The sequence below is a fragment of the Elephas maximus genome, chromosome 5 (genome assembly GCF_024166365.1).
Source record: "Elephas maximus indicus isolate mEleMax1 chromosome 5, mEleMax1 primary haplotype, whole genome shotgun sequence".
NCBI classification, from domain to species: Eukaryota; Metazoa; Chordata; class Mammalia; order Proboscidea; family Elephantidae; genus Elephas; species Elephas maximus.
In genome coordinates this window covers 16,919,546-16,934,800 of record NC_064823.1, presented here as the reverse complement: position 1 = coordinate 16,934,800, position 15,255 = coordinate 16,919,546, and the positions used below count along the sequence as shown (strand labels likewise).

The following is a 15,255-nucleotide window of genomic DNA, read 5'->3' as shown; positions in this document are numbered from 1 at the left end:
TTTGTTTTGGGGATTATGCGTAAGGCTTTCCCCTTTCTTTCCCAATTTGTTTCTCATCTTATGCCACCCCTCCCCCCTTCCCCATACTTTGTTATTATTTATTTACCTATCTATCTCTCTCTCCTTAAATGGTTTTTAAGTGCATTTCTCTCTGCTGGCCTTTGTTGATCAGGGGGACCCTGCCAGTCCTGAGATTTGTTTTCTCTTAAAACCGCTGCTGGGTTCTGAGAATTTAAATCAGTGAAGAAAATGCATTTTAGTTGATGGCATTTTTCAAGTGAGCTGGTTATGGGAAAGAGTGTTTTCTGTTCAACCCTGTGGTTTTGCGCTCCCACTTAATAGGACGCCTTCAAAGACAGACTTCTGTAATAGGGGGCCAGGCAGGCCTTCTGTGGTTCTCAGACTGTGACGAGGAGCCAGGAGGGTGCCGCCTTGAGGCGTGAACAGGTGCTTAGCTGTGGAATAGCCGCTGCCTCGAGGAGGCAGGCTGCATCTTGTAGTGTTACAGAAAACATCAAGGAGACAAGACACATAGATGTGAGGTCAGATGTTCGTGGGAAGGTGGCCTTTTTTTATCACCTTGATTTATTTAGTCCAGATCTTTCGTCCTTTTAAGCCTATGGTGCCTCCTTTTCTGTGGCATTGGATGGCTCTCCTGCTCTTTATTTCTTCCGTAAGCCCCTGTGCTGCCTCCACGGTGGCGTGGTATTCACAGTGCACTCCGGTGACCTCAGCGCAGGGACACAGGGTGCTCTGACAGGGAACTGGTGTCTGGTCTGACGGGCACTCGTACCGCCCTTCCAGTACCTGCTGGCAGCCAGGACGGCTGAGCAGCTCACACGGCACACTGGCCTTGTCCCTGACATGTTTCTGAGTTCAGCCCCAAGTTCAAATCACTTTACACTTAAAGGACTAATGTTGAGCTCTGCCAGGGACTCGAGAGCTTAGGTCCACTTGAGGGCATCTCTTTCAATGTGTGATCAATCTTTCATCTGAGTCTTCAATTAAAGGAGGAGGGGGGGCTGCCCTTTCTCATCTTCTTGCTTCAGTTTGATTTTCCTTCTTCTTTGGCAAACTTTTTTTTTTTCTCCTTTTAAAATATGATTGGGATGTCTTTTTAACTGATTTGCTTTATTGAAGGTGTAGACCTGTGACTTAGATTTGAAAGACCTTTTCTTCGTGGGGGTCGGGGGGGTGGGGTGGCTCTGAAGTTAAAGTGGGTGCCTGCTGCAGGTGGTGCATTGCTTTAAGAGGGAGCCTGACCTTACTTGTGGTTTTGTGGAAGGTGGATGGCCAGGTTCTTGCTTATCACTGGGACGTTAGAAATGTGGAGTGGCACGCTGGGGAACAGACAGTGCCTGGAATGGCAGGCTGGAGAAACGGCCTTTTGATTCAGACACTGCCCCAGACTTTATTATGGTGAAGTTTATTAAAGTGATCACCGCCCTGCAAAGCCACCAGGAAAAACAAATATGGACCTGTTAGGAGGCATATAATGTGAACTGTGCTTAGCAGCACAAGAAAGAACTCCCTGTCCTAAGAAGAGAGAGTTCAGCATTGTGGCTTGTGTAAACAGAGAGGGTAGCTTACAGATGCAGGCTCCCTCCATGCCAAACACAACTTTTGGCTGGCGCGAGTGCCAACGTCAGAGCTTCCTTATGTAGCCCTGAGATGTGAGTGGGCTGAGGACAGGCTGGAGAGGGAGTCGGGTGTGCAGCCGGCTGCAGACGGGGCTGTACTTGTCTGTGTCTGCCTGGGTTTGGGCCCTGTTTTCTGTGGGTGCCACAGGTTGACGAGCCTGCAGAGGGGCAGGCGTGGGGAGGGCCGCCTTTCCTGTGGTTTTCTTCTTTTGATCTTGGCTGGGGAATTGAGTAGCTCTCTTGGCAGAGGGGTACATTTGAATCTTGTGAATCTGTTTGACTTTGGCAGGGTGGGGAGAGGGTAGTGGCTTACTTTCTTTTTTCTTTTTTCCTGTCTCCTCTCCCCACAAATACAGCTTCCTATGTAGAAGTTATGCCAGGTGAAGGTGTGCAAATGAGGCGTTTTTTGCAGGCCTGTTCTCTGACTTGGCCCTTCAGCCATTGGTCGTTACTTCTTTCCCAGGTTTTTTCCAGGCGTGGTACTCCTGCCTGGTGCTAGCCAACTGGGACCTTGACCTCACCTGTACTTTGTCATCAGTCCCAGTGCCCTGGGAGGCAGGGGGTGGGTGGTGGAAGTTTGAGTAAGTGTTGAACTGAGTAGAATATAGAAGATGAGGCACTGGTGGTTATAGAAGGTTTTGGCTTGGAGTTGTTACAGGATTAGTGGAGTTTTTTTCTAAACATTTACCGAAAAGAGCACCCTCGAGTGAAGTCTCTCCCTCTGAGGACTTTCAGCTACGTGTTTTCAGCAGTCCTCCCGGTGACTTGACAGTTCTTAGAAGTTTTTCAGAGAAGGACTCTAGGTAGGTTTTGTCGTTGTAACTGTTGGTGTTCTTGTTGTAGACACCACGTTGCCTTGTGGACCAAGGGAGTGACAGGGTAGTGATCTGTTGCTGCTGCCCCTGAGCCTGAGTGAGGCAAAAGGCGTATCAGGCTAAGTGTTTTTCTGTAATAGGTCAGATATGTTTTATGTCGATTCAGTGACCTTGTTACATGGCAGCTCCATGGTTACCCTGCAGCTGCCAGAGCTCCGAATAAGAATGCAAATATCCAATGTCAGTGTCCCTTTCTTTCCCTTTCCAGGTGTTTAGGACAGACCTGATCACGGCTATGAAGTTGCATGACTCCTACCAGCTGAACCCGGATGAGTACTATGTGTTGGCAGATCCCTGGAGGCAGGAGTGGGAGAAAGGAGTCCAGGTGCCAGTGAGCCCCGGGACCATCCCTCAGCCCGTGGCCAGGTAGAAAATCCCCCAAGGAGAGAAGTGGCAGCCCTAACCCCCCTAGCTTTTCATTCCTGACAGCTGGCGGGGGATTAACGTTGCCGAGAAGAAAGTGTTTTTGAGTTAGCAGCAAAATAATATGAGGCATGAAGTGGAAATAGCACACCTCAGGCTCAAAGGTAGTGAACTTGAGGCCATGGACCTCTGAATGCAACTTTACAGCCGTCTTGGGAAGGTGCTGCTCTCATAAGAGAAAAGGGCAAATTCCAAGACATTCTGGGAAGGACTGGTGGGGGGAGGGAAATATGGATGTTCAGATGGCTGCTTCCTCTTCCTGTACTTGCTTCCTCCCCATGGTGACTTTTAATTTAGAGAGGGGCTCTCCTGGAAAAGTGTCTGGGAACCAGGAAGGATGGCTTCTTGGCTGCCACAGTGGTTCATTTCACCTTTGGAGGAACACAGGTGTGAGGAGGCCCACCAGGATAGGGTTATGTGGAAAGGGGGACTATAGAGGAGAAATTTATTTTGTGAGTTTTCCATGGATGGACCTCTTACCAGTTGTTTTTGCGGTGCTTCTTCTGGATTTACTCACAAGTCCCGTGTCCCATGAAGGGTCTCTGAGAGGCAGGTGCTTGCCAACTCCCGTCAGAATAATACTGGAGCTGGTCTGCTCATTTCCTCACCATCCAGCTCTGCTGACCTGGAGGCCCCTCTTAGGGAGAGCACTGAGCGCACTCTGCGCCCAGCTGGCATCTGGCCTCTGCCATGTTGTTGGCTGTCTGCTTTGTGAAGTGGTCTTGCTCACTGCTGCTCAGCATGGACTGAATTTACTTCTCTGCCCCCTCACCCCCTTTGTGCCTCTTCAAGCACTTGAGATGATCGACTTTGATTGTTGTCATTTTGCTGTGAGGAATCTGTCCAGTGGTAAAAAAAAGAGTCCGTGTCTCACTGTGGTCCATCATTAATCTGCAGGCTTAAATGACCAATCAGAAGCACCAGGACAACCTCCGTAGGCTGTCAGGAGAGTGGGCTTTTTCACTGGGCTCTGCAGGGTAAACAAAGTATATTTACCTTAGAGTCTACAACTGAGCTGCAGCACCAGCTGTTCCAGCATTGACGGCCTCTACAGAAATTACGTGATAAATCGCTCAATTTCAATTAGGAGCCCAGGAAAAAGGATGTAAGAATTAACACAATTCGTGGGAATTTTCAGCTGAAGTCCTGCTCTTGGTTGAGTAGGAGAAACAGATCTCTTCAGTTTTCCCATCTCATTGCAGTATAGACAAAAATTGCTCTGTTATCGTGAGAGTGATCGAAACACTTAGACAAACTCCTTTGGGCAACTGGTACTAACGCAGACTGTTAAACACAGAGAGATGTGGAGGAACTTGGTGGGCGTGTGGGCCTCTGATTCTGGGTGTGTGCTCTTAGGATGAGGGCCCTTCACTCCAAGTCAAGAGATTTGAACTTGTCGTGCCATCACTGATTCTGAGCGGTGGGAGGTGGGAAGCACTTTTCTCTGGGTGTTAGGCTTGGGGAGAGCGCTGCCGTGTAAGGAGAGCATGTGCCTGCTTCTTGGGACCATAGTTTATGTTGGGAGAGTCCCCTTCTTGGCTAGGACTGGTTCCTAGCTTCCTCAGTAATGGCCAAGGCCTGGCTTTCTTTTCTTCTTTATTTTAAGATCAGCACCGGCAGGTTTCTTCTCTAGTTCCCTGTGCCCTAATGTGTGTGCCCCTGCTTGTGGCCCGAGTGGCTACTTTGCCTCCTCGCATGTTCTCTGCACAGCCTAGTGTGTCAAGCCATCTGGTTCTAAACGGCCTCCAGCAGGGATGGGCGGGCCTGACTAAAGGAAAGTGACTTAATGGGTAGCCCATGTCACTTAGGGGTCAGTGTTTTTTGGTGTTGCCAGCAGGCCAGAGAACTGCTGCCGTAGAGAATGCAGGGCACCGTGGCCTCCTGGGAAACCAAGAGGCAGATGCTGCTGGCTTTGAAGACTTGTGCAGTGTTTTCTCTTGTATCTATTTCCATTTTAGAGGCTTTGACTACTTCTAGTTAAAGTTCTATTAGCAGTGACATGAAGGCTTTAAACCTATGCTTTTTATATTATCCAGGGCTTCTCCTGTGGTGGCTTTTGGGTGACAAGATGGGGTTTTGAGGGTTGGAGGAGGAAACTGCACCCGGGGCCTTCTCACAAACTTCCTTTTATATGGCAGAAAGGGTAACCTGGCGGCCTTGTGTTCTTGTGAAGTAGGGTCGTGTCTGAAGAGAAGTCCCTCATGTTTATCAGGCCCAAGAAATACATCGTCTCCTCGGACTCTGAGCCTCCCGAGTTGGGCTATGTGGACATCCGAACACTGGCTGACAGTGTGTGTCGTTATGACCTCAACGACATGGATGCTGCGTGGCTGGAACTGACCAATGAAGAATTTAAGGAGATGGGTGAGAGACTACATATATATATATATATATATATTTTTTTTTTAAATAATTTTTATTGTGCTTTAAGTGAAAGTTTACAAATCAAGTCAGTCTCTCACATATAAACTTATGTACACCTTACTATATACTCCCACTTACTCTCCCCCTAATGAGTCAGCCTGCTCCCTCCTTCCAGTCTCTTTTCATGACTGTTTTGCCAGTTTCTAACCCCTCTACCCTCCCATCCCCTCCAGACAGGAGATGCCAACACAGTTTCAAGTGTCCACCTGATACAAGTAGCTCACTCCTCATCAGCATCCCTCTCCAACCCATTGTCCAGTCCAGTCCATGTCACATGAGTTGGCTTCAGGAATGGTTCTTGTCCTGGGCCAACAGAAAGTTTGGGGACCGTGACCACCGGGATTCTTCTAGTCTTAGTCAGACCATTAAGTCTGGTCTTTTTTTGAGAATTTGCGGTCTGCATCCCACTGTTCTCCCGCTCCCTCAGGGGTTCTCTATTGTGCTCCCTGTCAGGGCAGTCATCGGTTGTGGCTGGGCACCATCTAGTTCTTCTGGTCTCAGGATGATGTAGTCTCTAGTTCATGTAGCCCTTTCTGTCTCTTGGGCTCATAATTACCTTGTGAACTTGGTGTTCTTCATTCTCCTTTGATCCAGGTGGGTTGAGACTCATTGATGCCTCTTAGATGGCCGCTTGTTAGCATTTAAGACCCCAGACGCCACATTTCAAAGTGGGATGCAGAATGTTTTCTTAATAGAATTTATTTTGCCAGTTGACTTACATAGAGACTACATATTTTATTATTTTATTAAATAATGCTGAATAGAGGAGCACTTTAGGCATATTAAAAAAAAAAAAAAACCCAAACCTGTTGCCGACTCAGGACCACCACAGGTGTTACAGAGTAGAACTGTGCACCATAGGGTTTACCTGGCTGTAATCTTTACAGAAGCAGATCACCAGGCCTTCCTTCCATGGTACTTCAGGGTGGGTTTGAAACACCAAGCTTTCACAAACCATTTGTGACATCCAGAGACCTATTTAGGCATACTAGGTGGTAGTAAAACTCCTCATTCCTAGGTGAAGCTAGTTCCATCATAGCTTCAGTTAGTGTCAGAATCAGTGGCCCTTTTTTAGAGATGAACTTGTTTGAAGATGGCAGATGTGTTGAGATGGACTCAGAGCCTACATGTGGCTCAGGAGACAAAGTGGTAGGACTGAGGAAAGATGTTTTCCATGGGCCTGGGATGGGAGCAGGGCTCCGAGTGGCTCAGATGCCATAGACTCCTGTTCCTGCTCTGATCCAACCCCTCATCCATTGGCCCCGGGGGAATTGTCATGCAGAGAAGGGTCTGGGCCGCACAGTGTCCTGCTCTAGTGTTTTTTTCCTACGATGTCACTCAAATTCCCTCCTCCTTCAGCTGTGACCTGCCATCTCTCAAAATGAAGTCCACTCCACCCCAGCTCACTCTTTTCCAAGCTCATTACTTGTATTTTCACCTCAGTGATTTTCCGTAAGTCCTGTTACAAACCTGGAGTCGCTTTTCCACTCACTTGCTTACCTCTGTCCTGGCTGTCCTTCAGGGAAGCTTCACCTCAGCTGAGCACTCGCAATCATGGCCTCTTTTCTATAAGGGATTCATTTTGTGTACGTAGAGATCGGAGCTTCTGCACCTCACCGTGCAGACGGAGACCAGGGTGGCATGCAGGTCTCACGCTGCATGCACTCCTCAGTGCTCAGGGCTGCCTGGAGTGTTACAGTGAGAACCACTGTGAGGTCAAGTCTGGACTCAGTGTGAAGGACTCTGAGGATTAATTCGCAGCGTGTGCCGTGGTCCCAGGGTGGAGAAGTGGTGGCGCAGGCTGTTATATGTAATCTAAAAAACTCGTTGCCCTCAAGTAGATGCCAACTCACGGTGACCCCATGTGTGCTAGAGTAGAGCTGCTCCATAGGGTTTTTAATGGCTGATTTTTAAGAAATACATCGCCAGGCCTTTCTTCTGATGTGCCTCTGGGTGGACTTGAATCTCCAACCTTTCAGTTAGCAGTAGAGCCCATTAGCTGTTCACAGTACCCAGGGACTCCATTTGAAATCTGTTGTTGTTGTCATTATGTATCGTCAAGTTGGTTCCAACTCCTAGTGACCCTATTTGACAAAGTAGAACTGCCCCATAGGGTTTTTTAGACTGTAATCTTGGTGGAAGCAGATCGTCAGGTCTTTCTCTCACAGAGGGGCTGGTAGATTTGAACTGCCAATCTTTCTGTTAGCAGTGCTCGAGTTAGCACATACCCAAAAAACCCAAACTCGTTCTTGTCAATTTGATTCCTGTTGAGTCAGTTCCGACTCATGGAGACCCTGTAGGACAGAGTAGAACTGCCCCGTAGGGTTTCTAAGGAACGGCTGGTGGATTCAAACTGCTGATCTTTTGATTAGCAGCCGAGCTCTTAACCACTGCACCACCAGGGCTCCAGTCTAGCACATAGTAAATACTGAATGTTTGGTGATAGATTTTACAGCCCCGAAGGGCAAGGAGTGTCATTTCTATGCATCATCCGTGGAGTGTAGCCTAGGGCCTGCCACCTAGTAGATGCTTATTGTTGTCTTGCCACAGTGCTGATCGACCATTTGGCAGACTAGTACTGGTCCCAAGTGTAGACTGAGCTGAGTGGTGCTGTCATTTTTTACTTGGTGGGTCACTCTGGTACTTTGACAGACTAAATGTTTTTTCCTTTGTCGTAGTCCTTGCTTTTAGGTATTAGTGACTAGAAAGAGCGGGGTCAGGAGGTTGTTCGGTAGAATCTATTCAGAAGTTTTCAGGGCTCTCTTGGAACTGAATACTGTATTTCATCTTCATAGATTACAAAGTTCTACTTTGTAAGCAGCTTTCTAAAGACTGGTGTAATAATGCACTTGGCCGGCTCGAGGTATCCTGTGCTAAGTCAGAGGAGACAGCCAAAGACACTTAGGGCATCTGTGAATGGTTTAAAAATAAGTACTGGGCAAACTCATCAGGTTTAAAGATATTGCTGAATACTTTGGTGGAAGAAATTATGCACCTGTATGGCTACATAAATATGTGCTTGAAGATTTTTGTCTTAGCTCTTATTGGTCTTTTTTTTTATAGTAAAAATTAGTTACAGGGCATGGCATTGAATTTCCAAAGCCAGTGCTGTTCTCATTACCGATGGAGGAATTGGGATGGAAAGCGCCTGGTCCCACAGACACCATCTCATAATACAGTAGGGTTTGAGATGTGTTTTTTGAATATGTGTTTAGGGCCCATCACAATGTCGGCTCTAATGTGTTTTAATTTTTAAAAACTTGAATTAATGTGACAGTTTTGAAATATATGATAATGTATAAGAATTGTTTGCTTCAATGACATTTCCATTGTTTGTGGCTGTTTAAATGTCCTGTTTAAACATTTTTTAATATCCTTTTTTTTTTTTATTTTCATTGTAGGGAACTTGGGAAATATCCCCAAGTAGAAAAAAAAAAAAGCCTTCTGATTCCACTGACTAGCTAGCTATAACCACAATAACCACTTGAAATTTATTTTTGATCATTCTTGCATAAGAGTGTGTTTTATTTGATCCGCAAAGACCTTTCTCCTTTGCTTCAGACATTTCCATGCATCTGACTAACCATGCATTTCTACGTAGTAGAATTCAGAGTGAGGATGGATAAACCAGTTAACAACTTCTGCGGGCTCACAGTGAATTCTGTTTTGAGAATACTGTTTTAAGCACTACGAAAGGAATTTTTTTTTTTTTGTGAGAAGAAACAAACAAACCATAATAAGTGGTCATGGTTTTGAAGTCACTTACATGTTACTTATTATATAGAATAATTATAGTCAAGTGATATTTAACAGTATATGTACTTAATATCCTGGAACCGTTTTGGGGTTTATCTTTTGCTTTTCTGTTTACTGCCCATTCCGTCAGTGCCTGCCCATAAGAACAAACTGCTTCACAGAAGACTGTTTCTACCTTTTAATTTAAAGATCATTTCTTTAGATGGGTCTGAGAGGCATTTAATGGAAAATATTTGGGGCACCAAGGGGTGGATTGATTTGTAATAAGGGGTGGATTGTATTGTAAAATAAGGCAGTTGCCATGAGTTGCAGCTGACTGAATGGCAGCTAACAATATTTATAATATTTATTAATATGGGTATACTAAAATGGGTTTGTGGTGTCTTTCCTTCAGGAATGCCTGAACTAGATGAGTACACCATGGAAAGGGTCCTGGAGGAATTTGAACAACGATGCTATGACAACATGAACCATGCTATCGAGACTGAAGAAGGACTGGGGATTGAATATGACGAAGATGTTGTCTGTGATGTCTGCCAGTCGCCTGATGGTGAGGACGGCAACGAGATGGTGTTCTGTGACAAATGTAACATCTGTGTGCACCAGGTATGTGAAGCCACCTGGGGTGTGATACCACCTGCCAGCAGGGAGCAGCAGGGCTCTTTCTCCTAACGGGGTCCATTTTCCCACTATGTTGGTGATTTAAAGAAATGTGCCCTTTAGACAACACCCCCCCAACCCCACCCCAATAGGTTTTTACGGTGTTTGAAGCATTTCTTGCTACTTTTACAACAGTAACACTGAGATTGTCTGTGGAACTCTTTCTCCTTCATTGAGTGTTTTTATGCCTGCCCATGGAAGTCAGGTTTACTGAAACAGAATATATGAGCCCCCTCTGCCCTGCTGCGACACCTGAGTTTTAGGTATTAAGAACACTGGAAAAAAATCTCTCGAAGGTTAGTTGGCTAATCTGTGTTAGTAGATAAACTGAGCTGTTAAAGGAGAGGCAAGTGGCCCCTTTTCTTGAAGGTCATTTCCTGTCCCTCTTAATGCCATCCATAAAAAGGTAACTCCTTCGACTTCAGTGAGGATGGGTACTGGGTAATTTAAAAAGCTTGTGACAATCTCAGTCCCCCTTACCTCTGTTATTTACTTCTTGATGCAGTAATGAAGTAATTCAGATGTGTGTTGGGATGCAGGCCTACTTTCTTTGAGTTGACGTGTTGATGCTGAGATTTAAAAAGACTTAGAGACCTCTGTGGGTAGTTGCCTGGGTGACCTCTTGGGGAGAAGAATCAAGTTTGCTCCGTGACTATCATGTTCTTTATAAACAGGTCTGCCCGTTGGGCTCTAACCAAAGACTTTCCTAGCTGTGGCCTTGTCCCAGCACATCTTGAGATCATAGTCTCTCGCTTTAGTCGTATGGTAGCCCATCTTGTAGCTCTGAATTTTCAGATTGTCTCTACCTTTCCTTAGGATAAGGGAGAATGCTGCTAGTGGTTTTGTTGTATCAGGGTCATGAGCAGTGTGACTACCATTGATGCTTTTTTGGTCACTAGTGCGTCTCCTATTTACTTGGATGACTTTTCAGTCTCTTTTTTCCCGCTATTATATGTGTAAAAACCTGTTGCTTGTTGAGTTGATTCTAACTCATAGCAACCCTGTAGGACAGACTGGAAGTGCCCCATAGTGTTTCCAGGGAGTGGCTCGTGAATTCGAACTGCTGACCTTTTGGTTAGCAGCCAAATTCTTAACCACTGTGCCACCAGGGTATACTTTTTTTTTTTCTTGTGAAAACCTCTGGTTTAAAAAGGCTGTGCTACTAAAACCTTGGAAACTACTAGTCAGACTCCCTATTTTATGTGATGTCAGGGTGAGGGCCATTTGGGTCACACAGTGGGGTTAATGGCAAAGCTGGAATTGGAACCCAGGGGCTCTGGACACCCCCACGCCTCAGCTCTTCCTGCCATACCACATTGTCTCTTTTCCTTAATGTTTACTTCATTTCTCTTCTGAAAAGTCCTTCATGGTTTATCTTTATGATGTACTTTAGCTAATCTTTTAAATTAGCTTAGATCTGCTTTTCCAGTTTAAAAAAAAAAAAAAGTCTTCAAATGTGACTTTTCTCTAGAATGCCTGAGATAGACAGTGTATAGCTACCTTTCCTGTTTGAAACATTAGTAGTGTCATTTAGCTCCATTAACGTTTTTATTTCCCAGTGAATCTGTGTTGACAGTGGCTCATACATGGCACTGGCGTAGCCTCCTAAGCTCCAATCTTAGGGTTACTTCACTCAGCTCTCACCCTTGTGGTTTCCTCTTTGCCTTCTGGAAATTCAGATTGCAGAGCGGCTGTGTTTTTCTGTCTGGAGAACTGGAGCTATGTTACTGTGACTCTCAACTTCCTGACTTCCAGTTCATATAAGGATAAAGTTCTGAACAGTTTGGTTTCCAAAAGGCTCTGAATCTGCTCCCGGTACCATCGTGGTTTTGTTTCTTCACTTCACTTATTTAACATTTGCCTTTCTCTCTTTAAGCCGGCTTAATTACTTGAGTTGTAAGAGCCTTGATTTCTGCAGTTTTTGCCATCTTGTGTAATTTTGCCATCTTGTGCAAAACAGGCTTTGTTTTAACTATTAGCTAAAGAGACCAAATCCTCTCTTTGTGCAGGATGCCTCATCTGCGTCTGTGTTCACTGGGAGAGTATTGTCATCTAGCTCAGCCCAGGGAATGAAGGCACTCCTTGCTTTGTTTCCATTTCCATTGTTGTCTTAATAGCTTTGGGAGAGTTTTCTTAAATGCTTTGTGCCCCCCACCCTCACCCCACCAGTAAAGCAAAGAGTATTATCTTTCTCTCACTTAGCCCTATGGAGTGTTTTGAGGATTTACTGCTCAATATTTGGAAACTTGGTATAGGTGGGCTTCTGTAGCAACATATCAGAGCAGACTTTTTGTAGTCCTTTCTCTCCCTGAGTTTTCAGGAACCAAAAAGCAGCAACAACAAAAAAACCAGACCTGTTGCCATTGAGTTGATGCTGACTCACGGTTTCCACGTGTTTGAGAGCAGAACTGTGCTCCATAGGGTTTTCAATGGCTGTGATCTTTGGAAGTAGATTTCCAGGCCTTTCTTCTGAGGCATCTCTGGGTGGGTTCAAACCACCAACCTTTCTGTTCGAAGCTGAGTGCAAACCACTCATACCATCCAAGGACCTGTTTTCAGGAACACCCTCCGCAAAATAAATAATGTATTGTGTCTGCTGATCTGACTTGCCTTGTCTCATACCCCTTCTGGGTGTTACTATCAGACTGCCTGGAGTTTTTCCTGAAGGGAGAGGTCACAGCTAGTTGGTGGTCGTTGTGTTAAAATCTTTCCTGGTGTTTTCAAATATGTGGATATAATGGGAAAAATAAATCTTTTCTTTTTCTCTGTTTTCCTTGGGGATGTGCTGTGGTGTCACAGGCCTGTTATGGAATCCTCAAGGTGCCAGAGGGCAGTTGGCTGTGCCGAACATGTGCCCTGGGGGTGCAGCCGAAGTGTTTGCTGTGTCCCAAGAAAGGTGGAGCGATGAAGCCAACCCGCAGTGGAACCAAATGGGTCCACGTCAGCTGTGCTCTGTGGATCCCTGAGGTAGGTGTGGATCTTAGTATTACCCTAGCTCAGGAGGTCAGGGTTTCTAACTGGATTGGGCAGGGTGGGGGAACCATTCATAAATGGACAACCTTGTAGCCAGTGAGTAAAAAGACATTTTTTAATTACTACTTAACTCTTTTTCCCGTAAACTGAATCTCAAGCATAGTATCATGTTGTCCTGGTATGTCAGTTCTGTGGAAATGTTAACTGGGAGCAGCAGCGAGCTGGACTTTAGGTTTGTGGTGTTCACCTTCGCTTCAGATACCAGCGCAGCTCCTGACACACTCTAGGAGCAGACCAGGCCGGTTCCCTAAGGATTGGCTGGAAATCCTTGTGTGTGGCCAGCCCTACATGTGGCACCGCTGTGGTCAGGAACCACTGCTTTAGGTCACACGTTGGTGATTTTTATGTAGATTCTTACTTAGCATCAGCCTTTTAAATTTCAGGCCTGGTCTAATTCATTTCAAGTCCCAGACCTCGACTAATTTAATTTGCCCAGCTCACTCTGAGAATAACATTTGTGATTGAGATTTCAGCATTTTCTGGTGCTTGATTTTGTGGCATTTTTCCGCCTAAGGAAAATGATACAGGGAAGATTAGGATTGAGGCTGTGAAGCTGCAGCTATGGTTGGAGTCTTGGTGGCACCGATCTCATGGTTTGGCATTAGCAGAGTGCAGTTTAATGACCTGGCCGAGTGCAGAGATGATACTCTCACTTTGAATGCGGTGATGCTTTCTGACTGAAGAGAATGGCTTTCTTTAGTGAGAGAAAGATTAAAAATATATTTACTTGCACCATTGTGGACAGCCTCTTTAAATAGATTTAAGATTGGATTTTTAGTCTTGACCACTTCCTTGTGGGCCAGAAGTTACAGTAGATTGCACTGTCCTGATACGTGAGTCTTTGCCACTCAGGTGAGGAGTGAAAATTGGGCTATCTGGGTGTTTCCACGGATGGCGATACATGTGTCAGACAGATACACAGGTGCATGGAGGGCACGGGGCACTGGGATTGGGCTCTAGGCTCCACTGCTCCTGGCCCCGAGCTGGGCTCCTGTTTCATCCTGGTGCTTTTGAAGTAGGGATTTGCTTGTTTGAGGAGGGTTAGCATCCCTTGCCACTTGTGTGGTAGGAGGGGTGTGGGAAAGTTATGGATCTTTAAATTTCGACTTGCCATTTTCAACCTCTGTCTCATGGCCTCCGCCACCCTGTCTTGTTCTTTCTTGGGTGTCTAGGTGAGCATCGGCAGCCCCGAGAAGATGGAGCCCATCACCAAGGTCTCGCACATCCCCAGCAGCCGGTGGGCGCTCGTGTGCAGCCTCTGCAACGAGAAGTTTGGGGCCTCCATACAGGTAATTAGCATGTAAGAATGGCTTCATTTTCTTCCCCCTTGTTGCCGGGAACAGGACAAGGGAGGGCTCTCTGAACTTCGGAGGACATGGAGTTGGGACTAGAATCCAGGAGGCAGGATGAGAGTCTGACAGCCCTTCCGTGGGTCCATAGGCTGACACCGCCTAGTGTAAACTCCTTCAGTTGGCTGATTGTACCCAGTGTAACGAGAGCCCAAGCTGTAGTAGACACAGGGTAATCCATAAGTCTGCCTGAGCTTTGAGGCAGTTCCAGTTTGTCCCCAGTTCTTCCCCTTCTGCCCTAAGCCTGGCATCACAGCATCGTTCTATAGCAGGGGCCTTCTGGGAGAACAGAACCTTACAGGCACACTCCTTGACGTGGGACTTGAGGGTTGGTCCTCCTTTCACCTGGGTGTTACAGGTGTGTGGCTGCAGATCTACATCTGGTTGCCTCCTGAGGCTGCTGGTTCCCCAGGTGTGTGCATGGGGTGTGTTCGTGCCTAAGGTACGCACCTGCTGGTAATCAGCTTGGCATGCGATGCTTTTACGTTTGGTAAGACATGAACTACTTCTTGGAGCTTCCACTGGGTAGAGGGGCAGAAACGAGGTGCTACGGTATTATCTGAACATCTGATTCTTAATGGCATCATATGTGACAGAGAGCGAGTGAGAGTACCAGAGAGAGTGAAAAAGAAAGAAAAAGAGAGCAAACATCTGTGTAAAAATTTTGCAGGCATTTTCTAAGTCCAGATACAGAGATGTTCAGAAGGTCGTGAGGCAGAACTGAGGAGGGGATGTAGATGGCTCTCTGTTTATTCTTTCATGTTGTCTAAAACTCTACCCAAGAAGTTAATTTCTGGACCTCACCTTCCTGCCGTTAGACAGTTACGATTCGAAAGGCCTGAAATGCTGCTTACTCCTCTCCACAGGTTGGGCGTTGCTCGCCTTGGCCCTACCTTCCTCTGGGAGGTACAGGGCCGGGCCACACGGGGTCTGCGCTAGCTTCCTCGTCCCTTTCTGAGAGCTGAGGCACTGACTTGGGGTGGCTTCTCTCTTGATGCAGGAGACACAGCAGCTAAGCGTAGTCACAAACTCCACCAGCATGGTCAGTGCCAGTCATGGGCTTTAAGGAAGTCACTGCATTTGGCAAGCTCAGTC

The 15,255-nt window shown here is 46.3% G+C and overlaps 1 protein-coding gene across 5 annotated transcripts in view; it reads left to right on the top strand.

Annotated features, from left to right (window-relative positions):
* The window catches only part of JADE1 (jade family PHD finger 1), a 61,955-nt gene that overhangs the window by 30,588 nt on the left and 16,112 nt on the right, over positions 1 to 15,255 (top strand). For 2 of the 5 annotated variants that reach the window (XM_049885333.1, XM_049885334.1), the window contains 5 exons: positions 2,724 to 2,881; positions 5,112 to 5,302; positions 9,513 to 9,724; positions 12,578 to 12,745; positions 13,984 to 14,100. In XM_049885333.1, the coding sequence (XP_049741290.1) occupies positions 2,724 to 2,881; positions 5,112 to 5,302; positions 9,513 to 9,724; positions 12,578 to 12,745; positions 13,984 to 14,100 (846 nt within the window). Of the gene's footprint in view, positions 1 to 2,723; positions 2,882 to 5,076; positions 5,303 to 9,512; positions 9,725 to 12,577; positions 12,746 to 13,983; positions 14,101 to 15,255 lie in introns of those variants that run through there. The other 3 variants (XM_049885332.1, XM_049885331.1, XM_049885335.1) reach the window with 3 other exon arrangements.